General features: G+C 51.9%; 1 protein-coding gene across 1 annotated transcript in view; it reads left to right on the top strand.

Annotated features, from left to right (window-relative positions):
* The window catches only part of VWF (von Willebrand factor), a 128,913-nt gene that overhangs the window by 63,513 nt on the left and 38,480 nt on the right, over positions 1 to 26,920 (top strand). Inside the window, exons 18-34 of the mRNA XM_043880888.1 lie at positions 281 to 441; positions 4,068 to 4,171; positions 5,228 to 5,366; positions 8,603 to 8,737; positions 10,059 to 10,205; positions 13,472 to 13,612; positions 13,747 to 13,860; positions 15,484 to 15,640; positions 16,415 to 16,573; positions 17,231 to 17,366; positions 19,325 to 20,709; positions 22,241 to 22,357; positions 22,441 to 22,581; positions 22,858 to 23,001; positions 23,877 to 24,041; positions 25,612 to 25,655; positions 26,293 to 26,470. Coding sequence (XP_043736823.1) covers positions 281 to 441; positions 4,068 to 4,171; positions 5,228 to 5,366; positions 8,603 to 8,737; positions 10,059 to 10,205; positions 13,472 to 13,612; positions 13,747 to 13,860; positions 15,484 to 15,640; positions 16,415 to 16,573; positions 17,231 to 17,366; positions 19,325 to 20,709; positions 22,241 to 22,357; positions 22,441 to 22,581; positions 22,858 to 23,001; positions 23,877 to 24,041; positions 25,612 to 25,655; positions 26,293 to 26,470 — 3,567 coding nt within the window. The remainder of the gene's footprint in view (positions 1 to 280; positions 442 to 4,067; positions 4,172 to 5,227; positions 5,367 to 8,602; positions 8,738 to 10,058; positions 10,206 to 13,471; positions 13,613 to 13,746; positions 13,861 to 15,483; positions 15,641 to 16,414; positions 16,574 to 17,230; positions 17,367 to 19,324; positions 20,710 to 22,240; positions 22,358 to 22,440; positions 22,582 to 22,857; positions 23,002 to 23,876; positions 24,042 to 25,611; positions 25,656 to 26,292; positions 26,471 to 26,920) is intronic.

The following is a 26,920-nucleotide window of genomic DNA, read 5'->3' as shown; positions in this document are numbered from 1 at the left end:
AGTGTTGCGGGCAACAGCAGAGTCAGGGGATGAGGACCATGGGCCATCGGAGGGGTTGCTGAGCTCAACAGATGTGCCTTCCGTGTGGGCAAAGGTCAGAGGTCAGATGCGTAGATGAGGCTGCTGCCCAGGGCCCGGCTGGAGGTCAGGCAGTGCTGTGTCCCAGGGCGCGGACAGCCTGAGCCTCTGGGGTGGAGTGAGTGCACGCAGGGGACGAAGGGCAGGGTAGACGGCAGGCCTACTCTCCCCTCCGCTGATCTGTGGTTTTCCTGACTCCAAGGCAAAAGGAGCCTGTCCTGCCGACCCCCCATGGTCAAGCTGGTGTGCCCTGCTGACAACCCGAGGGCCGAAGGGCTCGAATGCACCAAGACCTGCCAGAACTATGACCTGGAATGCGTCAGCACGGGCTGCGTGTCCGGCTGCCTCTGCCCCCCGGGCATGGTGAGAGCCCAGATTTTGTTTTTTTTCTTTCCCGTGAAGGATCAACAAAAATGAGGGGATTGCTCTAGAAAAGTTCTCAAGCCTTTTTGTTCAAAAATTCTTGAATGGACCACCTGTGTTTAAATTAGACTATTACCTGCTTCCACCACGAGGTGGCAGCAAAGCATAGTCCAGTGCCCGTCTCTCGCCCTTCAGCCAGGGCTGGACACAGTCTCCAGGCAGAGCCTAGACACAAGCTTTCAGCACCTCCTACCACTCTGGAGGAGACCAAGGAGAGAAAAGACACAGAACCATTCAAGATACACAACTGGATAGTGGAAATCCTGGTCTCCTGACTCCCAGCCCCAGGTGTTGTACCACTGTCTGTGAGATGCTCACTTAGCTCTGAGGTCTTGTGGTCACATCTTCCAAACTGGTGCCCAGCTCTGCGGGCATCAGGGAACCTCTTGGCAGAGGGGAAGTGTGTTCACCTGTCTGATGCTTTGAGGCCCAGTTTTCTTGCTGGCCCACTGGGAAGCCTGAAAAGACTTTGGCACTGTTTTTTATTTGGTTTTGTTTTAAATTAATTTTTATTGGCGTGTTTGGACTTACAATGTGGTGTTAGCTTTTGCTGTACATCAAAGTGAATCAGTTATACATGTGTGCACTCTTTTTTATCTTTATTTTTTTTACACTCTTTTTTAGATTCTTTTCCCATATAGCTCATTCGAGAGTATTGAGTAGAGTTCTCTGTGCTGTATAGCAGGTTCTTATTAGTTATCAATTTTATGTTTAGTCGTGTGTATATGTCAATCCCAATCTCCTGATTTATTTCTTCTCTCCCTTTCCCTCTTGGTTGGTGCTGCTTCTTGAAAGCTAGAGCTTGGGCTCAGGGGCCCATCCACAGAGAGCCTCACAGGAGGGCATTGTAAATCCTATGAAATGTAATCCTAAAAGCTTCCAGAAAGCCCTCCTGTCTCAAAGATATCTCCTATACTTCCTATGGTTTGTCACCTCATCAGGTTTACTAAATTATGATAGGTATGAAGTTAGTATGGTTAACAAAAAAGAACTTTAAAAAAGCTTCTCTTATAAATCCTCACAGGAAGTCATTCACACTTTAGTGAGAGTTAGTTCATCAGATTCTTTCCTGGTAGCAAACATGCATTGAGCTGGAAATATTAGCAGGGAGGACATAGCACAGTTGGCAGGCAAAAAAAAAAAAAAAAAAAAAAAGATTTTGGAGAATGGGTCAGCGTGGAGGGGTGAAGATGGGGTTTTTTTCAGAGAAAAGTGACAAAACCAATTTTTTTCTACCTCATAATTTTTCTTGTGGCCGATTGAAACCCAGGACCAAGTTCTCAGCACAAACTTTTCTTGCTCAAGATGTCATGAGTTGATGAACAAATGTGACTACTATTTCTGCCTGTTCTCTTTTGAAGTCCTTGAAGGACAGTCATCACCTTTATTGTATGATCCTTCTCGTGTCCCAAAGGGGCAGATGCTAAGCAGGGATGGTTCTTTTTAAACATGTCCAAGAGACTGATTTGCACAAAATTCACTTGGGGGCTGCAGTGCTGACCCACCCGTCTTGTCTACATCCCGCCCATCTCCTGCATTGTGTCTTTATCTTTCTATCTCTGTGGATTTTTTTTTAATGCTTTAAGACTCTGGGTGATTCAGCTGGGCTGGTGGCGTTAAAGTTGAGAGCCTCCTGATGGGAAACCTTGCCTCACATATACATAGGCACACACATATATATACACACATACACACAGAAGTACACATGCATATAGACACACTTACATGTATAAACACACACAGGCACCCACACATACACACACAGAGGCAAATACACATATATACACACATATACACACATGCACACATACACACAGGCACACACATATATACAGGCACACACCCATACACACACATGCACCTACCCACACAGACACATAGGTATGCACACATATACACACACACACACAGGCACACACAAATATAGATGCACACACAGGCACACACACATATAGACACATATGTATACTCACGTATATTAACACACATGCATGCACTCACACATGTACATACATGCACCCCCACACATGCATGCACACACAGAGACACACAGGCATACACACATATATAGGCATACACAGGCACACAGCCATACACACACATGTGCCTACCCACACAAACACATAGGCACACACATATACACACAGGCACACGCAAATATAGACACATGGGCACTCACATGTATCAACACACACACACCCACATACACACAGGCACACACCCACATACACACAGGCACTCACACACACATGCACAAAATGCATGCATATATACAAGCATGTGCATACAAACACACATACATGCATGCACATATATACATATTCACACACCTGATTTCAGTCTATGATCCCTGACATGAAAGCCCTATGCTCAGCCCAAGACCGCCCTGTCCCAGGGCTCCAAGCCCAGGGGTCCCAGGCTTGTCTGTGGAGCAGTGGGGTCATGTGGATGCTGAGGCACCCAGACCAGAAGCTTCTCACCCTTGGGTGGCTTTGGAACCAGAGTGCTGTGGGTCCTTCTCCCAGGGTCATGCAGAGCGGGCGTCCAGGGCGGCCTCCTGGGCCGGGATGGAAGCAGATCCCCGTGTGGGGTCAGAGGGGCTCTGCCAGCTCTTCCTGAGCCCACCGGGGCCAGTGGCTCTTCTCAGTTCTCCCCCGCCCTCTCGGCGGCATCCTTGAGGAGTACTCCTCAAGGAGTTATACTTGTCAGGTGGTAACTCCTCAGCTGGTGGGGGCGGGGGAGGAGGGCAGGTGTGTCAGACCCTCAGGAGGGGACTCGTGGGACTTGAAAACCCCCAGCCTCTGCTGGTCCATCCCTGCCTGTGGCCAGTATTTCGCTCTCACCTCCAGGACATTATGTACATTGTTAACTAATTACTTCATTTCAATAAATCGATTGTCCAGTTTTTTCAATTATAGAACATAATAAATGCTCAATGAAGGACAATCAGAAAAAAATTTTAAAACCACAAAAAGAGAATTAAACTCCCTTATTCTAGCCCCTCAGAGGCAACTTCTAAATTCCCTTCCAGACAGTTTTTGAAGTGTATATGTATATTTTTTTTCATAATTGAGACTATATGTGTATAGTTTTTTATCTCTTGTTTTAAAAATTAACAGAATAAGTAGTTCTCAAAACTTTTAAGATTTTAATATTTTCATTGGACAACATCACCTGGAGATTCCTCAATGGGCTTAATCATTTTCGTATTGTTGAACACGTAATTGCTCCCACTTTTTTTGGAGTGATAAATAATTGCACATTAATCTTTGCCCATAACTCTGTTACCTTTGGAGAAATCCCCTGGAAGAATTACTGGGTCTAAGGAGATGCATGTGTCAGGGGCTTTTGACACGTGTTACTGGAGTCTCCACTGGGTCCCAGGGCTCCTGCCCGCAGCAGTGTGTGAGGGCAGAGGGGGTCGGAGTGTCGCCAGCTGAGCCAGGAGGACCAGTGTGGATGAGAGCTGGGTCTCCAGCCCTGGTCTGGGCCTGGGCTCCCCGGCTTGCCTCTAGCCGAGGCTGTTCACTCACTGCAGCCCCAAGACTTTCCATTCTCTCCCTCAGGTCCGGCATGAGAACAGGTGTGTGGCCCTGGAAAGGTGCCCCTGCTTCCACCAGGGCAGAGAGTATGCCCCCGGAGACAGGGTGAAGGTCGACTGCAATAGCTGGTGAGGCTGGGAGCGGTTCCGGGGGCGCTGGGGGCAGGCGGGGGAGGGGTTTGGTCACTCGCCCGCCCCCCACCCGTGGGAACGTGACTGTACCTCTCCTTTTCCCTCTGCCTCTGTTTCTCCATCTGTCAAATGGGAGAATCTTTTTCATCCCCTGGGCTCGCCCTGGACGGATGCTCTCTGGAAAGCAGTGTTTCCCTGCAGGGAGTGGGGCCTGGGAAAGATAAGGGCCGTATTCATCACTACACGTGCGACCAAACTGCCCTAGGGCACCAGGTCGGGGTCCTTCTGTGGCCTTATCCTGGTCCCCCTCCCCCAGGCATATTTCAAGGGTGTCTACCTGGAAAGGGACCGTCCTTCACCCAGCCCCTGACTCTGCTCATCACCCCGCCTGTCTTTGGGGCCATGCAGAGCTTTAGGGATGGGCCAAGGGGCCAGGCGGGAAGGGGCTCACTGTCTGGGGCTGGAGGTCTGAGCGCCCCACTGCTGACCCCCAGAGCAGGCTTCCTGATGTTGGTTCTGGTACCAGCTGGGGAGTCAGGGGTGTGGGCAGCGGGCAAGTCCCTGTGGGTTTATACACATTGCTGCGAGTCAAACCCAGAAGTTCACGGCTGGTCACCATTTCTCTGACTCAGAACTTGCCTGCTCTTCTGTCCTGTGTGTTCCCTTAGCCTCAGAGGGCCTTTTGGCCTTGGGGTCTGTTCTGTAGAGACCCAGTGGCCCTTCCCAGGTAATGTCCCGGGAGACTGGGCTTCAGCACGTTCGGAGCAGGTGGTGACAGTGTCCTTGGGTCGCCTCGGACAACTGGGGCTCTTCTTTGCCTGTTTCCCCCTTGTGATGAGAGGGTAGCGTGGCTTCCCTGTCCTTCTGGGCCTGGTGCTCTAAAAACATGTGGGTTCATGACTGCAGAGCCCCGTGAGGTTCGAGCTTCAAGCCACAACGCCCCCCACCACTTCCCGAGGCCTCCTGGGGGTAGGTGGTGTCCTGGCTGCCCTGATGCTGGACCTGCCCCCATATCCAAGGGCCTCACCCTCACTCACCGTCTTCTGCCCCCAGCGTCTGTCAAGACCGGAAGTGGAACTGTACGGACCACGTGTGTGACGCTAGGTGCTCCGCCCTGGGCCTGGCTCACTACTTCACCTTTGATGGGCTCAAGTACCTGTTCCCGGGGGAGTGCCAGTATGTCCTGGTGCAGGTGAGAGCCAGGGAGTGGGGAGGGGGCCCCCAGGCTAGAGCTGCTAGTGGAAACAGCTCTGGGGGCTGGTTTCTAAGGGAGTGATTTCCCAGTCCCTGGAGAGGCGGGGCCTCGAGACCCTGGTGACTGCTGACTTGCCCCAACTCCCTGGACGCCTCCAGGGATGGACAGAAACTCATTGGTCAACCGGCCTTGGTGTGGAGCAGGCTCCCATCACCCCAATTCCAGCACAAGGGAATGAGAGAAGGGCTTCTTTCCTCCTGGCAGACACAGCTTGGTCAGGGAACCAACCATGGCGAGTGGAGTCGGGGCTGGATTTTGGCCCTGGCACCCTCTCTGCCAGCATCCTTGTACGGTGGACAGCCCGCTGGGGATGGTGGAAATGACCCCTGGAGTTTCCTTTCCTTCCTGTGATTCTGTTCCATCATATCTATTCTGTTCTGTTCTCTTCTGCAACGTGTCTCCTACATATGAATGAGTTCTATTCTGAGAGTGCGTTCATAAGTCCAGTTTGTTCACAAATCCACCTACGTTAGCCTAGGTACCCAACCAACACAGTTGTCTATATTTTGTACTGTACTGTAACAGGTTTATAATACTTTTTATACAAATACTACATGAAAAAACAAATACAAAAGTAAAGAAAACATTTTTAATCTGACACTGCAGTACCTCGAAAAGTACAATAGTACTTTACAAAAGTACAATAGTGCAAAAGTATATATAACAGCACAATAGCTGGCACACAGGGGTGGCATCGAGTGACCAGGCAAGAAGAGTTAGTGACTGGAGGAAGGAGAGGAGGGGGGAGATGGTGGAGCTGAAGGATCATTAGCAATGGGAGACGGAGGGCAAGCTGCCCCGTTCACTCACGCCTGATGTTGATGGTTCCTTGCTAGAACACAAGTTGCACGTTTGCATCTTTGAAAGTTCGAAACTTGAAGGTTCATACGTAGGGGGCTCCTCTTCTTTTCTATTGTATTCTGTCCTGTCGTATCCTGTTCTATCCTAGTCACCATTGTCATTTCCAACCTAGTGCAGCTCAGAGTGGGGAGGGGGTGTGGGGTAGAGCAGGTCCTACTGCCCACAGGGTGGGAAGCAGCCCGGGGGATCCTAGCTGTGGACTGAGGGCCGCTCGGCCCCCCTCTCCCGCCGGGTGGACTCCTGGGCGTTTCTCTTGCTGGTTGACACCGATTGTGGGTGAGCAAGGAGGGCTGGGCTCTTTATTCATGACAACGAGGAGGCTGGACTCTGCAGGTCTGTTCATCTCCACTCTCCCGAGTGGGAGGAGGGGCTCGGTGTGGTCTGGAGGGAGGACCACAGACCCACAGGAGCCTCAGCCCCAGAGACAACTGCAGGGAGTCAGGCGTTGAGGGAGACAGAGGATGACACCTGCCCGGCGTGGGGGGAATGAGCCCCCTGCCTCTTTCCCCCACCCCAGATTGGCCCCAGAGAGGCAGGTGGCATGCTGGCACACGGGCATGCACCCCATGGAACGGTTTTACCCACACCCAGGTGCCCTCTGGGGCTTCCCCGCAGGTCGAATGTGGAAGCCCATCTTTGTCACCTGTTGCCTTCCAGCCTCGGTAGCAAAAGAAGGGGTGACCCCAGCTCTGGAGCTCCACCCTCAGTCAGGTTCAGATCTGGGCACCCAGAAAGCACGACAGTTCAGTGCAGTGAGAGGAGCTGGTCAGACCCCCTGCCCTGGCTCTGCCTGCCCAGTGAAGCTGCCCAGGTGGGCAGTCGTGCCCCCAGGGGGCTGTGCCCCTCGGGGGGCCACTCGTCCCGCCCCACAGCCAGTGCTGATGGCCCCTCGATGCTCTTCCTGGGTCCCCTCCCTGTCCCCCCTTCCTCCTCTGGGAGGTGTTCTCAGGACTAAACTCTCTGCTTCAGAAAAATCTCCGCTGGTGACGCAGCGCTTCTACCTTTGTTCCCTCTTACAACTTTCACAATCCCATTAACCCAACACTAACCCGTTTAACCCAGCAATCCCACGAACCCAACACAGACGCATTAACCTGACAACCCCATTAGCCTGAGACAAACCCGTTTAACCTGAGTCCCATTAGGTTGGCTAGTTCCATCTTACAGAGGGGCACGTCCTATGTGTGGTATGTATGTATGTGTGTGTGTCAGTGTATGTGTCTATGTATGTGCAGAGCCTATATTGCATGTGTTATCTATGTACATGCATGTGAGTGTATGTGTGTATATGCATGTGTCTGTATATGTGTTTGTATGCACATGTGTGCACTTGTGTGTATATGCATGTGTGCGGCTGTGTATGAACGTGTACTTTGTGTGTTATGTATGTGCGTATATGTGTATTTGTGTGTATATGAATGTGTGCCTATATGTGTGTATGTGTATGTGTGCATGTGTGTATATATATGCATGTGTGAATGTGTGAAAGTGTGTATTGTATGTATATGTGTGTGTCTTTGTGTGTTTATGAATGTGTGTCTGTTTATGTATATGTGCATGTCTGTGTGTATATGTGCAAGTGTGTATTGTATGTGTGTGCTGCGTGTGCATGTATGTGTGTGTGCTCATGTGTGTGTGTGGGGGGGTCAGAGAGGTAAGTGACCTACTCAACATTATCCCAGACATGGCAGAAGCAAGCCCGCACCTAGCTTTTCTGAGTTGAGTGGTTTTCCCCATCACACCGCAGCAGCAGCCACGATGGGAGGTGTTTGCCAGAAGCGTGTCCCTTTCTGCTTCTTTTCTGTGCAGACCCCAGCGAGGACCAGTGCCCACCCAGCCTCTGTTCCCTTCTAGAGGTGGCAGCTCAGCTGGTGTTGCTGGGTCTGGCGGTCTTTGGTTACAGTCCTGGCCAGCCACCCAGGGGACTCCACTGGAGCTTGGACCTACCAAGTGTCACATGCCTGATAGCGCGGGTCCCTGGCTGAGGCTGGCCCAGCAGGCTCCGGGGGGGGTGGGGAGCAGCAGGCTGATGTGTCCACACTCCCGCTCTGCCTCCCTTCTTCCTCCCCCCTGCCCCTCAGCCCTTCTCCCTGCCTGACTGTAGGCACTTGGCTCGTGGGTGATGGCTGAGGATGGCACACCTGTGAGTGTCGTCTGGCCATGAGCACACAAGCACACACACACATGCATGTGGTCATGGCAGCCTCCTGTAACACTCCTCCAAAGGCCTGGGAGGACTGGCCACTGGTCTGCCGGTCTGGGGAGGGGTGGAAGGATCGTGTTTCTCTCCTGACACCCACTCCTTTCCCCAGGACCACTGCGGTAGTAACCCTGGGACCTTCCGGGTCCTGGTGGGGAATGAGGGGTGCAGCGTCCCCTCCCTGAAGTGCAGGAAGCGCATCACCATCCTGGTGGAAGGAGGAGAGATCGAGCTGTTTGACGGGGAGGTGAGTGTGGGCAGGTCCCCCCACCCTCAGTCCCCCCATCAGCTAATGGGGAGCAGTGCCCAGCGTTCATTCAGGACACGTGCGGTGGAGCACGATGCTGCCGGTGGAGAGACCTCACCATGTCCTGCGAGGGGGGCAGGTGCAGATGGTGATGGATTTTAGTAAAAGAAAGTGCGGGCATGTGTGGAGGAGAGTGTATAACTATCTGCACCAGTGTGGAAAGAGCCAGGGCTGACTCTGGGTGGAGTGGAGGGCGGGAGGACTTTCGTATGGGAATACATGCATACACACACCTGTGTTATATGCCCACAGTCTTGTTATTACAATACACATGTAGACACGTGTATATAAACATGCATTATACACATACAAGCACACACACTAGTGTACACACATATACATATGTACCACAGTTATATGAATTATATATGTACACACATGTACACACATATATACATATATATATTCTACACACACACGCTTATGTATTATGTACCCATAGCTATATGTATCACACACACACATGTACACATATGTATTATGTAAATATATATTACATGTGCATGTACACACATATACATACATAGCTGTATGTATTATATATACAAATGTATGCACACATTTACACGCATGTATACATATGTTGTATACCCACAGTTATATGTATTATACATGCAAATGTATGCAACTCATATAAATATATACACAAATGTATTATACACACATGTGCATATATATTATATATACAAATGTATACACAATGTATATACATGTTTATACACATATACATACAGATGTATACACATATATACATATATACACATATTGTATCCCACACATGTATATAATGTGTACAATTGTATGCACACATATATACACACGTATACATATATACCCCATTTATATATAATATATACAAATGTTTGCACATATATATACACATACATTATACATGTAATTGTGTTATACACACATATATATTAAGTCCCACATTTATATGTATTATATATACAAATGAATACACACATATATACATGCATTATTCACACAAATATATATACACACATATACAAGCATACATTATATATATATACAGGTATATACACATATATTGAAGAAGGAAATGTCAACCCACTCCAGCATTCTTGCCTGGAGAATCCCAGGGAGAGAGGAGCCTGTTGGGCTGCCGTCTATGGGGTCGCACAGTGTCGGACACGACTGAAGCGACTTAGCAGCAGCAGCAGCAGCATACACATATACAAGTGTACATTATATATATACACATGTATACTGTCCCTTACTGTCCTGGTCTCTCACTCAGGTGAACGTGAAGAAGCCCATGAAGGATGAGACGCACTTCGAGGTGGTGGAGTCCGGCCGGTACATCACTCTACTGCTGGGCAAGTCCCTCTCTGTGGTCTGGGACGGGCACCTGGCCGTCTCTGTGTTCCTGAAGCGGACGTACCAGGTGGGTGGTCTTTCTCCACTTCCTCCCTCTTCTGTCTGCTTGCATCTTCAGCTCCCCGAGCAGCATCTGGGATCCTCACCCACAGTCTCGGGGGAAGGTGGGTGGTCACCTGGCTCAGCCTCCTCCCGACACAAATAAGACTCAAGGATTAGAGTTCGCCTCGGCTGTTTCCGAGACAGTTGCCCATGGCAGGGTGAGGGTCCTGGACCCTGCAAGCAGTCCCTTGACTGGCAGTAGGTATTCTTAAGGTTTCCTAACCTAAGGAGCAAATCCCATCACGCACAATGTGACTATAACACCCCAGAACATTCTGGGTGTGCCTCCCATGGAGCCCAGGCCAGCACCTGCCAGGGGCTGTGGTGAGACGGCTCATCACCTGCTTGGGGGAAAGCTCGTGGTGTCTGTCCAGGTCTTGACGGTTTGCTGGGACTTCATCTTCTCTAACAGGCATGTATGTGATGAGTGCCCTGTCTGCCCTGGTGGCAGGACCCACTTTCCCAGCATTCTGAGGGCTCATTCTCAGCTCGTACCCAAGTGAGGCTGCTCCTTGGGACCTCATGCCATTTCTGGAGAGCATCAGCAATGCACTCATTCCATTATTCAACAGATGCTTACTAAACTCCTGTTATGTGTCAAGCACTGTTCTAGGCACTCTAGGTACGGGGGGGAAATAACTAACTATTGATACAGTGAGAGGAGAATCTGTCCTTGACTTTTCTAGCTTCAGGAGACTGCCTGCATCCCCTGGCTGTGGTCCCATCCTCCATCTTCAAAGCCAACAGCATAGCATTGTCTGCTCCCTCTGTTTCCCTCTGTCACATCGCTGTTCTCATTCTGACTTCTCCTGCACGCCGTATGGGACCCAGTGATTACCCTGAGCTCACCCAGATGACCCAGGACAGTCTTCCTGTATCAAAATCGAACACACCTACCTAACACACCTACAAAGTTCCCTTAGCCGTGTACGGTGACATATTCCTGGTCGGGAGATTAGGACGTGGACATCTTTGGGGCCGGGTATTGTTTTGCCTACCACAACCCTGCCTGCTTGCTTAATCGCTCAGTTGTGTCTGACTCTTTGTGACCTCATGGACTGCAGCCTACCAGGCTCCTCTGTCCATGGGATTCTCCGGGCAAGAATATTGGAGTGGGTTGCCATGCCCTCCTCCAGGGGATCTTCCTGACCCAGGGATCGAACCCACATCTCCTGCACTCCAGGCAGATTCTTTACTCTCTGAGCCATCGGGGAAGCCTGATGGAGGTCATATTCTAGTGGGGATATTATGTGTTTCATTTTTTAAAGATTATATTTAAAAATATATATTTTATTTATTTATTTGACTGCTCTGAGTCTTAGTTGCAGTGTGCAGGCTCTTTAGTTGCAGCATGTAAACTCTTAGTTGCAGCATGTGGGATCTAGTTCCCCGACCAAGGATCAAACCCAGGCCCCCTGCATTGGGATCATGGAGTCTTAGCCACTGGACCACCAGGGAAGTCCCTATTATATGTCTTTTAAAAAAACATTATTTATTTATTTGGCTGTGTTGGATATTAGTCATGTTATGTGATATCTTCCATTGCAGAGCAGGGACTCTCTAGTGGTGTTTGGGTTCAGTTGCTCTGTGGTATGTGGGATGTTAACTCCCCAACCAGGGATTGAACCCACATCCTTTTGTGTTGCAAGACTGATTCTAAACCACTGGGCCACTAAGTATTTTAGATTGGTTGGTCTGATGAGACTTGTCTCAGAAAGCGTGAGTAGAGTCTTTGGGGAAGAGGGAAGGGAGTCATGTAAATATCCTGACTCGAGAGTTTAGGCAGATGGCACAGCAGATGCCAAGGCCCTGAGGTGGACGGTGTTTGTTTTGAACAAGCAGACCAGGGTGGCTAGAGAGGAGGGGCTTGGGGTGATTGGTGGTCAATAAGGACAGGGACCAGGCAGGGGCCATACACAGGGGCTGTTAGGCCACGAAAATATCTTTGTCCTTTTGTCCACCTGTGAGAACATTTTTCTTATATTTCCTAGCAAAACAGAATAAGTCACCTCTCTTTGTCTCAAGGCAGGGCTTCAAAAAGGTTCTAAAAGCATCACCTTTTCTTTTCCAGGCAGATTTTGTCCATTAAAAAAAAAAATTTGGCCACACTTCATGGCTTATGAGACCTTAGTTCCCTGACCAGGGATCGAACCTGCACCCCCTCCATTGGAAGGCAGAGTCTTAACCACTGGACCTCTGGAGAAGCCCTTGTCCGGTGGTTCTTATGTGATGGTTTCCATTTATTCACTCATTAGTTGGTCAGGATTTGTTGTATACTGCACCCCCTGATAGGTGAACATGGAGACAAGTAAGATATTATGTCAGCCCTGGTAGCATTTAGTATACAGCAGAATCCTGGCCTTCCCTGGTGGCTCAGATGGTAAAGAATCTGCCTGTAATGCAGGAGACATGGGTTAGATCCCTGGGTCGGGAAGATCCACTGGAGAAGAAAATGGCAACCCACTCCAGTATTCTTGCCTGGAGAATTGCATGGACAGAGGAACCTGGTGGGCTGTAGCCCATGGGGTTACAAAGAGTCGGACACGACCGAGTGACTAACACACACAGAATCCTGGCCAGCCTGCTCTGAACAGGCTGCAGTTGTCCAGGGAAGGCAAGCACCTGTCCACAGTCAAGCGGGACTAGAGGGCTCCTTCCTCAGACCTCTCACACTTTCACTGATGTAATGTTGAACCAGCTTCTCTTCTGCTCAGACCCTTACTGGGGCGGCTGATGGTTTATACTGCAGGGATCAGGACACAAGCTGCTTAACTGGCCCTTCAAGGGACCTGGATGGGCTGCTTCTCTCTGTGAATAATCTTGGTTTCCTTAACCTTAACATGGGGTCATTTATGTTCATACTGAGAAGGGGGAGACAGAGGATGAGATGGTTGGATGGCACCACTGACTCAATGGACATGAGTTTGAGCAAATTCAGGGAGACGGTGAAGGATGGTTGTGCTGCGATCCATGGGTTTGCAGAGTCGGACGTGACTGAGTGATTGAACAGTCACAGCATGGGGGTCAGTGCAGAAGCAGGCCAAAGGCCTTGGCAGGGTCGAGGCTTTGCTGACCACCCTGGTCTCCCTCTGGGCTGCCCTCCCATCCCCTTCCCTCCTCCTTTTCCTCAGGCGAGTCTGCCTCCCCTGCTGCCCGGAACCCTCCTCCTCCTGACTCAGCCAGTTTGCTCCGAGGTTTGCAAAGCTCACGCTCCCCCAACTTGTCTCCCAGGAGCGGGTATGCGGCCTGTGTGGGAATTTTGACGGCGTCCAGAACAATGACCTCACCAGCAGCAGCCTCCAAGTGGAGGAAGACCCCGTGGACTTTGGGAATTCCTGGAAAGTGAGCCCGCAGTGTGCCGACACCCAGAAAGTAGGTCGGGGTCCCCCCTGCTGTGCGAAGTGGGTGGTGTGGCCTGCAGGGGGCGGGCTCGGGGAGAGGGCCTCTTGGGTGCTTCTGGGTTGGCTGTTCTGGGTCCACCTGTGTTCTCCCTCTTGGCTCCCCAGGTGCCACTGGACTCGGCCCCTGCCACCTGCCACGACAACGTCATGAAGCAGACCATGGTGGATTCCTCCTGCAGGGTCCTCACCAGTGATGTTTTCCGGGAGTGCAACAGGCTGGTGAGGGTGACGGCGGACCTGGGGGGCAGGCACTTCCAACCGTGGATGCTTCCAGGAGCTTTAGAAATGATCTGTAGCTGCTCACCTCTCGTGGCTTCAGTCTGAGAAACAGAAAGAAAAATCCATGGCTTATCAGGAAAGCAATGCTTGGCAAAGCCTTTTTCTTCTGTGCAATGCTTGGCTGTCTGTGCATCCTGCCAGAGCTGCTCTTCTGGCCTCTGTCTTGGGGTTTGTCTCCCACAGGTTACCTTATCTCTAACTTCAGAATGGGGGGTTCCCTTCTCCTGCCCCTGCCATGTCTCTGGCCCCAGGCGTTCCATCTCTGCCCTGGGTTCCCAGGTCTTTTCTCACAGAAATTCTTCTGGTCTTACAGCCAGATTAAAAAAAATTTTTTTGGCTCTTCTGCATGGCATGTGGGATCTTAGTTCCCCGACCAGGGATCGAACCCATGCCCCCTGCATTGGGAGTGCAGAATCCCAACTACTGGACCACCAGGGAAGTCCTCTTAAAGCCAGATTTTGAGCCCGCATTTTATGGCTTCTTTTGATGTCTTTATCTCACGTGATGATGAGGAATTTCTCCAAACAAGGTTCAGTGCAGTGTCCTCTCTGTCTTTCTCTGAATGTATATGTGCGCACGTGTGTATCTGTGGGTACGTGTGTGTCTGTGGGTACGTGTGTGTCTGTGTATGTATGGACACATGTACGGGCAGTCACAGCCAGGTGCATAGGCCTGTTGCTCCATGGTGTCTCCCTCGTGGGAGTGGCTGAGCACCTGTGTTTCATCTCTTCCTGTCCAGCCAGTGATTTTTAGTCCCACAGGACCTGGAAGGATAGGTAGGATCCCCTGGTTTGGTGGAGACCCCAGGCACCTGAGCAGGAAGTGGGGAAACAGTGAGAGGGTCAAAGAAACCAAGGCTTTTGGGCCCAGTGACCTGTTTAATGTCCGGATTCATTCCAACCACTACTCCCCCAAACAAGACTGGTGTGTGGGGGTCAGGTGTGGGGCAGATGAAGGCGGGAGGTGGTTACTGAGCTTGAATGTGGACAGCAGGTGGACTTTCCCTTGGGTAGGTTTGGGGTCGGAGTCCAGGAGCACTGGGCCAACCGAGGTCCAGCACATCAGCCTATAGCATCTTAGCGGGGTAGTATGGGTGGTCCTGATGGGTTTTTGGTTTTCTTGGTCTCTCTGCTGAGTGAAGGCCAGGAAAGAGAGAGAGAGAGAGAGAGAGAGAGAGAGAGAGTGTGTGTGTGTGTGTGTGTTGTGTTTATGTAAAGCACCCAGACTCCCGTGAGGGTGGGAGTGGGTTATGGGGATGGATGGTGGCTCAGCAGGTGCCTGGAACAGATGGATTGAAAGGAATGTTCTTCTGAAAAATTCTCAGGCACATCTCATCTATGAGAGTCTGGCAAGCCTGTCTTTCCCCCCCTTTTCTGGAATCCAAGTGAGGACATAGGATTTCTGCCTTTTTACCCACCCCATCCTGGGCACTGTGGCCTCACATCTCTCCTTCTGCCCTGGAGCCTCTGTCCCTACTCTGATCAATGGCACATTCCCGCCTGGCCAAGGGCCAGAGTCCCCAGGTGCAGCCCTGGGTCACGGCCCCCCGCGCCTCCCTTGCAGGTGAACCCCGAGCCGTACTTGGATGTTTGCATCTACGACACCTGCTCCTGCGAGTCCATTGGGGATTGCGCCTGCTTCTGTGACACCATCGCCGCCTACGCCCACGTGTGTGCCCAGCACGGCGAGGTGGTGGCCTGGAGGACAGCCACACTCTGCCGTGAGTCCTGTGGTCCCTCACGATCCTGGCCGCGCCCCCTCCCCTCACACATCTAGACCTTGAGACCCTGGGTGTGGACACCTCGGTGGGGGAGAAAGACCCATGTGAGGGTGAAGGCCTAGATGGAGGGGTCAGGACACAGGTGTGCGTGAGGAGGGTCAGGATTGAATAGAGCAACAGGGAGAGCCTCGTCTAGAGAAATTCTGGGAGAAGGAGAAGAGGGAGCAGTGAGGAAGAGAAGAAAGAGGTCAGCATGTCTGTAATTAGACTCGATCATCTTTACCATCGCAAGCGCTTCCCAGGTGGCTCTGATAAAGAATCCTCCTGCAGTGCAGAATACCTAGATTTAATCCCTGGGTCGGGATGCTCCCCTGGAGAAGGGAATGACAACCCACTCCAGTCTTCTTGCCTGGAGAATCCCATGGACAAAGAAGCCTGGCGGGCTATGGTCCATGGGGTCGCAAGAGTCGGACTCGATTGACCCACTAAGCACATTTCACACCATCGTGATCAAGCAGCTCAGATACTTATGTTACGTCTTCCTTCCTGTGTTGAGCGACTGAACATTTTTAAAAGGAAAACAGAACCACTGGGTTCCTGGTTGGGGGGCTCTCAAAGCCCAGATGATCTGATGTGGGTGACTGTGTATTTCCCCAGCACCATCGTCTCCTCCCCGGGGCCGTCACCCCCACGGGTTTCCCGCTATCTGTCCGGGGCTGCATGGGGTTGCCTGGGGCCTTAATAACCGTTCTGCCCGTTTGGGGGTCTGCACAGCCCAGAACTGTGAGGAGCGGAACCTGAAGGAGAGCGGGTACCAATGCGAGTGGCGCTACAACAGCTGTGCTCCCGCCTGTCCGGTCACGTGCCAGCACCCGGAGCCCCTGGCCTGCCCCATGCCGTGCGTGGAAGGCTGCCACGCACACTGCCCGCCCGGTGAGGCCCTGGCCCCGAGTGGGGATGGCGTGGAGGGTGGGGCTACTCCTCAGGAAAGTGCCGCCCCGTCCTGCTTCATCTCAGCCTCGCCCAAGGGCCCTTCTCCCCAGCCCCGTCACCCTGGGTCCTGTTTCCATGTCCTTCCACCAAAGCCTGGCCAGCTGGGATTTTTGCCAAACTGAGCTCCCGTGTGATGCTTCTGGGGGTCCATTGATGGGTTTATCATCTGGAGCAGCACTTTCTGATAGAACTTTCTGCAATGCCAGGAGAGTTCAACTCAGACGTGGGCTTGTTGTGTCTAAGGAATTGAATGTTCAGTTTTATTGATGTTACTTAATTTACATTCAAATGTAACCAGCCACTGGTGGTTAGTGGCCACAGCAGTGGGTAGCACAGGTTGAGAGTTATCAGATATCTTCTTTGGTGGAGGAACAAAAAGACCCCTGGTGATAAGACTTGCTTTGTCCCGGGATTTGGAGGAGGCGAGGTGGGAGAAGGAACCCCCTCTCCTAATTTTGTAGGTGAAAGGATGCTCCCTAAGTGATGTGGTGGCTCTCAGGGGAGGCAGGCAGAGCTGGGACAGGCCCTTTGGTGCCAGGAGAGTCTTCCTTGCAGGCAAGGTGGAACTTGGCTCCTAACAAGAGGCTTGTCGTGCAGGGAAAATCCTGGACGAGCTTTTGCAGACCTGCGTCAACCCCGAGGACTGCCCTGTGTGCCAGGTGGAGGGCCGGCGCTTAGCCTCCGGGAAGAAAGTGACCCTGAACCCTGGGGACCCTGAGCATTGCCAGATCTGGTAACACGGCTCCCCCAACCCCGCCCTGGGTTGTCTGAATGGTCAGTCTTACTGTCAAACCTGGGGGCCTGCTCCGAAGTGTCTATTTGGGGAAGGACATCTTGTTCTTGTTCAGTTTGCCTCTCTGTCTTTGAAGACAGACTAAATTTCTTCCCCAGGAAACACCTCTTAGGAGATTTAGGTTTTTATCCCTGCTGCTGAAGGAAGGGCCTGGCCTCTTCTTGTCCCTGGAGGTGGCATCTAGTCCTGGGACAGGCATCTATGGAAAGCAGATTTCTTGTTTCCTGGAGGTAGGGGTGCAGGTGGGGGAAAAGTGAGGTGGAGCCCCTGACCCTGCCGCAGAGCTTAGACACCTCAGGCCACTGCCAGGTTCCAGGATGAAGCTGTCATAACTGGAGCTAGACACGGGTCACTGCCCCCTACCGATTGTAGGGGCCCCCTACTGCCCCATTACCTGATTGCCTCTGGCAGCTGGCCCTGGAGAGTTGAGGAGGAGTTGGGGGGTGAGCTCTGAGCTTCCTGAAGCCCTGCTCCTAAGTTGAGAATATCAGTTCCAATGCTAATATGCTCAGCACCACTCCTTATGGGATCCTAAACTCGAGAACTTAAACTCGCTGAGGAAGAAAGGGGCCGTGGCTACGGCTGCCAGGGTCAGACTCCGAGTGCACTCATCCTGGGTGAATTTTTTAGCAAACACAGGAAAACTCGAGAGTACGTCACTCACGCTCCATTAACCAAGGATGGAGGCTCTAAATTACGTGGAGTATGAAGAAGTAGGAATCGACTTTCTTTTAAGACCCTGCCTGCCTGCTGGCTGTGCCAAGCTGTAGGGGTTCTGAGCTGCAGGCACACGGGGAGGGCAGTCACCTGTGTACACGCTGCAGTTGCAAACCCGTGTGGAGAGCGGTCCTGGAGCAGACTGGGGACACCGCTGGGAGGCACTCCATAGCGTTACTCTGGGGCTCAGGCACTGCTGTCCCCTCACCCTACTGCGATGCTGAGAGCAAGTGGCCACAACGGCTGAGAGTGCCTGCAGGACAAGGTTCTAGCCTGAATGGGTCTCCACCGCAGGCAGCTTCTCCTAATGTCTGGCAGACCCTGCCACTTTCCAGAATCCTGGTGAAAGGGAGAGAAGTGACTAGGGGACCAGAAACTTGGCATGGTGGGGTGAGAAGTTGTCTGGGGGCTTGGGGCTGGGCATGGGGCATAGCCAGATCCTGGCACGTGATGGGCGTAAACCACCTGTCCATTGTGGGAAAGAATGAATGAGTTACTATTGTTCCCCATCTAGCATCTTGGAGACCCGAGAATACCACTCCCAGTACTTTATTCTGCCAGATAAAACTGGGATTTCAAATCTTTATTCATCTCTCCAAAATGATTTTACTCCAGTCTTCCTCTCTTTCTAAAGCCCAACATGTTAAACATGCTACAGAATTACGCAGCTTAGACTCTGTTTAATAAATACTGAAAAACATATATCTTCAGTAGAGCATTTACAAGTCCTGGTTAGCGTCAACATTACAGAGCAGTGTTTGTCTTTGGAGATATTTGGGAGAAGGCTTGGATTATAATTAAATATTTATGTTGCTAGAGGCATAGGTTGAAAATCAATCAACTTTGAATGGCTATGTGGACTGCCGAGAAAGAAGAAAAATTCATTTTTTGGTCCTGGGTTGGGTAGAAGCTTGGTTTTCAGAGGAATCACAACTCAAGGGAAGTGTGTATGTGTATATGTGTGTGCATGTGTGTATGTGTATGTGTGTATGTGAATATTTATGCATGCATATGCGTACATGTGTGTGTGTGTGTGTGTGTGTGTAGGGGGCTGCGTGGGGACATATGTTAAGCATGGTGTCTCTTTCCAGTGGGCAGTAGTCCTTGGGGGCTCAGGTCCAGTGGGCTGGGAAGTGCCCAGAGCTTCTTCCTGAACCATTTTGGTGTCTGCCCTCCTGCAGTCACTGTGATGGTGTCAGCCTCACTTGTGAAGCCTGCAGGGAACCAGGAGGCCTGCCCGTGCCCCCCACCGAAGGCCCGGTCAGCCCTACAACCCCATACGTGGAGGACACCCCGGAGCCGCCCCTGCACGACTTCTTCTGCAGCAAACTCCTGGACCTGGTCTTCCTGCTGGATGGCTCCTCCAAGCTGTCCGAGGCCGACTTCGAGACGCTGAAGGCGTTCGTGGTGGGCATGATGGAGCGTCTGCACATTTCCCAGAAACGCATCCGCGTGGCCGTGGTGGAGTACCACGATGGCTCCCACGCCTACCTCGCGCTGCAGGACCGGAAACGGCCGTCCGAGCTGCGGCGCATCGCCGGGCAGGTGAAGTACGCGGGTAGCGAGGTGGCTTCCACCAGTGAGGTCTTGAAGTACACGCTCTTCCAGATCTTTGGCAGGATTGACCGGCCCGAGGCCTCTCGTGTGGCCCTGCTACTTACGGCCAGCCAGGAGCCCCCCAGGCTGGCCCGGAACTTGGTCCGCTATGTCCAGGGCCTGAAAAAGAAGAAGGTTTCCGTGGTCCCGGTGGGCATCGGGCCCCACGCCAGCGTCAAGCAGATCCGCCTCATCGAGAAGCAGGCATCCGAGAACAAAGCCTTTGTGCTAAGCGGTGTGCATGAGCTGGAGCAGCGGATGGATGAGATCGTCGGCTACCTCTGCGACCTCGCCCCCGAGGTGCCTGCCCCGACCCCGACGCGACGTCCCCTAGCCGCACAGGTCACTGTGGCTCCTCAGCTCCTGGGTCCTTTGTCGTCGGGACCCAAGAGGAGCTCCGTGGTCCTGGATGTGGCGTTCCTCGTGGAAGGCTCTGACGAGGTGGGTGAGGCCAACTTCAACAGGAGCGCGGAGTTCGTGAAGGAGGTGATCCGGCGCATGGACGTGGGCCGGGACGGCATCCACGTCACAGTGCTGCAGTACTCCTATGTGGTGAGCGTGGAGCACTCCTTCAGGGAGCCGCAGTCCAAGGAGCTGGTCCTGCAGCGGCTCCGTGAAGTCCGCTACCGGGGTGGCAACCAGACGAACACGGGGCTGGCCCTGCAGTACCTGTCAGAGCACAGCTTCTCCGCCAGCCAGGGTGACCGGGAGCAGGCGCCCAACCTGGTCTACATGGTGACGGGCAGCCCGGCCTCAGACAAGATCCGGCGGATGCCCGGAGACATCCAGCTGGTGCCCATCGGCGTGGGCCCCCGTGTGGATGTGCAGGAGCTGGAGAGGGTCAGCTGGCCCCAGACCCCCATCTTCATCCAGGACTTCGAGAGGCTCCCCCGAGAAGCTCCGGATCTGGTGCTGCAGCGGTGCTGCTCTGAAGACGGCCCTCACCTCCCCACCCTCATCCCTGACCCAGGTATATGGGCGCTTGGCGTGGGAGCGAGGACTTGGAGGGGGGAGCTGGGGGCTGCCTTGGTGGAGATGCCATTCTCAGACTCCAGTCTGGCTTCTCTCCTCTGTTTTCTGTCACATCCCGCCTTCAGGGAGAGGCATCTGTGGTCTTTTGAGGGGGAAGGATCTTTTCTTATGGGCTTCCCCAGTGGCTCAAACGGTAAAGATTCTGCAGACCCAGGTTCGATCACTGGGTTGGGGAGATCCCCTAGAGGAGGAGCATGGCCACCCACTCCAGTATTCTTGCCTGGAGAATCCCTTGAGCAGAGATGCCTGGCAGGCTACAGTCCATAGTGTCGCAAAGAGTCAGACGCAACTGAGTGACCCAGCATGCATGCATCTGTAAGAAGTGGATAATAATAGTGCTTACTTGTAAATGCTTAGAACGATACCTAGGACATAACAAGCACTCAAAAATGGCTTATCTCCCCTGCTATTATCACTACCTTCTTAGCTGATACTAATGACTAATCAGTTTCTAGTTCTTCCTTATTTACTTACTTACTCATTTCTGGCTGTGCCGGGTCTTTGTTGCTGTGCTCAGGCTTTTCTCTAGTTGTGGTGAGCGGGGGCTACTCTGTGTTGTAGTGCAAGGGCTTCTCACTGTGGCAGTTTCTCTTGTTGTGGAACACGGGCTCTAGGGCACTTGGGCTTCAGTAGCTGTGGTTCCCCAGCTCTAGAGTGCAGGCTAAACAGTTGCAATGCACGGGCTTAGCTACTCCTCAGCATGTGGGAAATTCCCAGATGAAAGAGCGAACCTGTGTCTCCTGCATTGGCAGATGGACTCTTTACCACAGAGTCCCCGGGGAAGCCCAACCCCTAGTTCTAGAGTATCTTTATTTGGAGTGTTTGGAACCATTCCAGAATCACTAGCCTTCTTTCATTGTCTCTTGATCCTCACGCTTGTTGTCTATGCCTTTGTTTCTCGGTTTTTATTTGGGCCACTGGTTTATCTAAACTCTTGTGATCGCTCAGTAATAGCTTCATCTGATCTCAGAATGGCATTTGGGGCAGAGTTTGTTTCCTCACGGTGATCATGACCCTGATCCCAACCATCAACGTGAGCTTTAGGCCTTTGTAATAGAATCACCTTCTAGCTCCTTATGTGCCACCTGAGACCTGCAGACACACAAGTCCACCTTCCAGGGATGGGCTGCTCTGTTTCCCTTGCCATCTGGCTGTTTTCTGTTCCAGTCTATCATTCGATTCCAGAAGAGCCCCCGAAATGGAGAGGCAGGTTGTCTCTGCCTCTTGCTGCCGCCTGTGGTGTTTAAACTGCCTTTGAGTGGTGTTGGCATCCCCCCAACGTCTCCACACCCAGGGTCTTGCAGCCCCCTTGCCTGCCACCTGGCACCAGCTGCCGCACCCATGCAGGACTGGGCGACACGCCTCCCTGATGTGGCGCCTCCCGGTCCAGCGCCCTGCACACACCCTCCACTGCGTATCTGGGCCCTGTCCCCCGCTGCCCTTGGCTCCTCCCTCCTGTCTCTCTGCAGACTGCAGCCAGCCCCTGGATGTAGTCCTCCTCCTGGACGGCTCCTCCACCCCTCCAGCCTCTTACTTTGATGAAATGAAGAGTTTCGCCAAGGCTTTCATCTCAAAAGCCAACCTAGGTGAGTGAGGCGCCCGAAGCGGGGTGTTAATGGGGGCTTCCCACTGATCCAGAGCGTGACTCCTGCGCCCCACCTCCCGCCAGGCCCTCAGCTCACCCAGGTGTCAGTCCTGCAGTACGGAAGCATCACCAACATCGACGTGTCCTGGAACGTGCACATGGACAAAGACCACCTGCTGAGGCTTGTGGACCCCATGCAGCGCGAGGGAGGCCCCAGCCAAGTCGGTAATGTGGGTGCGGGCTTGGGGGCGGGCGATGCTGCTTGCAGTCCCCGCTCCTGGCACAAGTGACCGAGTGACCCCGGCTGGCCGCCTCGCTCCTCAGCCTTAGTTTTCCTTCCTGTAAACCGAGACACTCTTCCCCATCTCACGCATATGTGAGCCTCTCTGAGTCACTCCGTCTCGTGATCTGAGGCTCCGTCAGGAGACGGGGTGCTCAGCTGGCCTCAGGACCGCCATCTCTGAGTCAGGACTGATTGTGCGGCCCCCTGTCCGTTCCCAGGGGAGGCGTTGTCCTTCGCGGTGCGCTACATCACGTCCCAAGTCCACGGTGCCAGGCCTGGGGCCTCCAAGGTGGTGGTGATCCTGGTCACAGGCTCCTCCATGGACCCAGTGGAGGTGGCTGCCGCTGCTGCCAGATCCAACCGTGAGTGTCCAGGGTTCAGTCCTGAGACCACCCCTGTCCCCACCCCCCAACCTGCTCGAGGGCACAGAGTGGGCGGTGGTTACTTTCCGATGTCCTGGCTGATTTCGAATGCTTAATGCCCACGTGTGGCCTGGTTTCAAACAGTGGGAAATTGCCCAATCCCTGTGTTATTTGGAAGTGAAGCGGTGATAAATGCGTGTTCCTGGCAACCCACTCCAGTTTTCTTGCCTGGAGAAACCCAAGGACAGAGGAGCCTGGCAGGCTACAGTCCATAGGGCCACAGAGAGTCGGACACAACTGAGAGACTTAGCATTCATGCACACATCCTTCATTTGCATTCCTTTGACCGTAACCTTCAGTTTCTCCTGACTTGCCCTCTGCGTCCAGGGCAGGATCGTACCCCCACAACTATGGCCTCGTTGGCCTGAGTGATTCGTGTTGGGGCCTAGAGAACCATCAGGGATCTTCCTGTATTCGTGGCCTCTGTCTGGTACCAGCCTAGGGGCTTGGGGATGCTGGATGGATGGGAGACCAAGGGTGCTGTTTTAGGAAGGCAAAGGTTGCAGGCGTGCCCAGGCTGCATGTCTTGTGAGAGCTCATGCTGTGAGCCGGGGCAGGTAGTGTTGCCCGGGGGAGGGGGCATGGAGTGCTGGGTGAGTGGAATGAGTGGGTGAGTAGCATCTCCTTATGTTCTCCCTGGAGAACAGCTCATCTTTTTTTTTCAGTTTTTTTTAAAATTTATTTTTAATTGGAGGATAATTGCTTTAAAGTATGGAGGCTCTACAAGTGGCTGGGTGAAGCTTTAGGCCAGACCACTCTGAACCCACCTGACCAAAGGTGGGCACAGACCCTTTCTCGTTCCTCTGCAACCCCAGGAGTGGCCGTATTCCCCATTGGGATTGGGGACCAGTATGATGCAGCCCAGCTGAGGGTCTTGGCAGGCCCGGGGGCCAGCTCCAACGTGGCAGAGCTCCAGCGGATCGAAGACCTCCCCAGCATGGTTGCCCTTGGCAACTCCTTCTTCCAGAAGCTATGCTCTGGTGAGTCTTGTGATGTCTCTCTTATCCCCTCAAAATAGAAGCAAAAGCAATGAAACCCATCTCGACACTAGAAGGTTCCCATACGCGAGATTTGGCCTTGAATTAAGACTGTTTTATAGGCCATGATCTATAAATTTCTGCTTGTGGGAGATTGTAAGACAAACCTCCAAGGAGCTGCCAGAAAGTTCTCTCTATATATACCTCCTTCCCTCCTTACTGTCCTTGTTCACTATGGATGGGCTTCTGGACAAAGAAATGGAAGGCAGAGGCAGGGAACCCCAATATCCACAGGTCATGGACCTCTTCCCCAGGCCCTGTACTCATCCTCAGCATGGGTGTAAAAGGCTTTAGAAAAGCAACATAGATTTACCATATAGTGTGGAGACTTACATTTAAGATCTTGTAATAATCTATAATGGAATATAATCTAAAAAATATAGCAATCCCTTTGTGTTATACCTGAAATTGACACAATATTGTCAATCAACTATTCTTCAATGAAAAAGAAAATGAAAATATTAAGAAAGAAATATGGTAACATGGAATCTAACATCAAAGTACCATAATTTAAGTTGATTTAAGGTTAGAAGCTTTTTGTTTTTACCATTGCTGTTCAGTTGCCAAGTCATGTCTGACTCTGCGACCCCATGGATTGCAGCAAGTCAGGCTTCCCTGTCCTTCACTATCTCCCGGAGTTTGCTCAAGTTCATGTCCATTAAATCATGATGCCATCCAATCATCTCATCCTCTGTCGTCTCCTTTTCCTCCTGCCTTCAATCTTTCCTGGCATCAAGGTCTTTTCCAATGAGTCAGCTCTTTGCATCGGGTGGTCAAAGTATTGGAGCTTCAGCTTCAGCGTCAGTCCTTCCAATGAATATTCAGGTTGATTTCCTTTAAGATTGACTGCTTTGATCTCCTTTTTTTTCCCCATACATGATATTTTTTAAACCTGTTTTTTCATATTTTCCTGATATAATTAGGTGTGAGTCCAAACTTTCTAGGAGTTATTGCCCTGTCTTGCTAGATGATAGCTCTCTTGGTAGGGATTTTGAAGATCTCTTTTAAGGTTTCAGAATCTTGTCTCATTTCCCTCTTCTCACTATTAATATCATGGATCTATTAATATCGATACATAGAAAAGAGGACAAGAAGATATTGATTGTACCTGTTGACATATTATTATGGCAATGTTGGCAACAATGTTGCCATTTTATTACTGTTGTATCACTATAATGACTAACAACCACAAAGTTTATGGAATTCTCTGGCGATCCAGTGGTTAGGACTCTGTGTTTCCACTGCTGGGAGCATGGACTCGCTCCCTGGTCAGGGAACTAAGATCCTGCAAGCCATAAGGCACAGCCAAAAAAAAAAAAAACCCACAACGTTTGCCTGAAGAACCACAAGGTGACTGCCTTCTAATCTCCCATACCTGAATCCTCACTGCTCATTTCACTCACATTGTTTTCAGAGTTAATCCAGCTTCAAGGACTAGCCAGGTAGCTGAGCGAATGGCTCAGAATTTCTGGGTGGTGGGTGGGGACAGAGATCTGACTTGTGTCTGTTTCAGGGTTCGTCAGTGTTTGCATGGATGAGGATGGGAATGAGAGGAGGGTAAGTTCCTTTCTGTTGGCTTTGAAGGAAAGATCAGGAATGTATATTTGGGGTCCTCGACCCCCTGGTTAACTTTTCCTCCTTTGGTCTGGGTCCAATAGTTTTTGTTTTTTTTTTAATTGGAGGCTTCCCTGGTGGCTCAGTGGTAAAGAATTTGCCTGCCAAGGCAGGAGACACAGGTTCGATCCCTGGTCCGGGCAGATCCCGTATGCCGTGGAGCAACCATGCCCATGGACCACAACTATTGAGCCTGTGCTCTAGAGCCCAGGAGCTGCAACTACCGAAGCCTGCATACCCTAGAGCCGGTGCTCCACAATGGGAGAAGTCACTGCAATGAGAAACCCATGCACCACAACTAGACAGTGTCCCCCACTCACCACAACTAGAGAAAGCCCACGCAGTAGCAAAGACCTGGAGTGAAATAAATAATAATAAAAGCCTAAGTAAATAAATAAAAAACTTTGGTTGGGGATGGGAGTGGATCCACCTGTAATTCTTATGTTCTGTATCCTGTCTCCTTGCCATTCAGGCCCAAGCTGTAGTTTCTGTGTCTCCTGAGTGTGGGAGGGTTAGTTGCCTAGCGGATGTTGAAGTGCCTCACTCCAGTCCCTGCCCGAACTTGGTTCTTTCTCTGCAGCCTGGGGACGTCTGGACCTTGCTGGATCAGTGCCACACAGTGACTTGCCTGCCAGATGGCCAGACCTTGCTGAAGAGTCACCGGGTCAACTGTGATCAGGGGCTGCAGCCATCATGCCCCGACGGCCAGACCCCGATCAGGAGGGAGGTAGCCTGTGGCTGCCGCTGGGCCTGTCCCTGTGAGTCCTTCACTTCCTCAGCCTGGGCAGTGTTCATGGGGTGGTGCCTTTTGCTTGTCTGTGCCAAGAGGTAGACCAGAAGGCCATCTCCTGCCCCTACCACGCATGTTCCCTCACTCTCCTGTCCTTGGGACATGTTTCCATTCCAGTCCAGGGCTCCCTATCTCCTTCCTGTGCCTTTTGGAGGACATGTCCCCAGATAATGCATAACCAGAGGGAAGAATTGATTTTCTGAGGTCAGTACTCAGCCTCTTGCTCAGTCGCTCAGTCATGTCCGACTCTTTGCAATCTCATGGACCGTAGCCTTCCAGGCTCCTCTGTCCATGGGATTCTCCAGGCAAGAATACTGGTTAGATGCCTGCTCCTGGGTAATAAATAAGACTTTGAATTTGAATTAGAGCTGAAAAACCTCCCTGATCCCAGCGTGGACCGCCTGCCTCTGGGGATGGG

This window comes from Cervus elaphus, chromosome 22 (assembly GCF_910594005.1).
Source record: "Cervus elaphus chromosome 22, mCerEla1.1, whole genome shotgun sequence".
In the NCBI taxonomy this organism is placed as follows: Eukaryota; Metazoa; Chordata; class Mammalia; order Artiodactyla; family Cervidae; genus Cervus; species Cervus elaphus.
The sequence above is the reverse complement of the archived record's forward strand: the minus strand, read 5'-3'. Positions and strand labels throughout refer to the sequence as shown.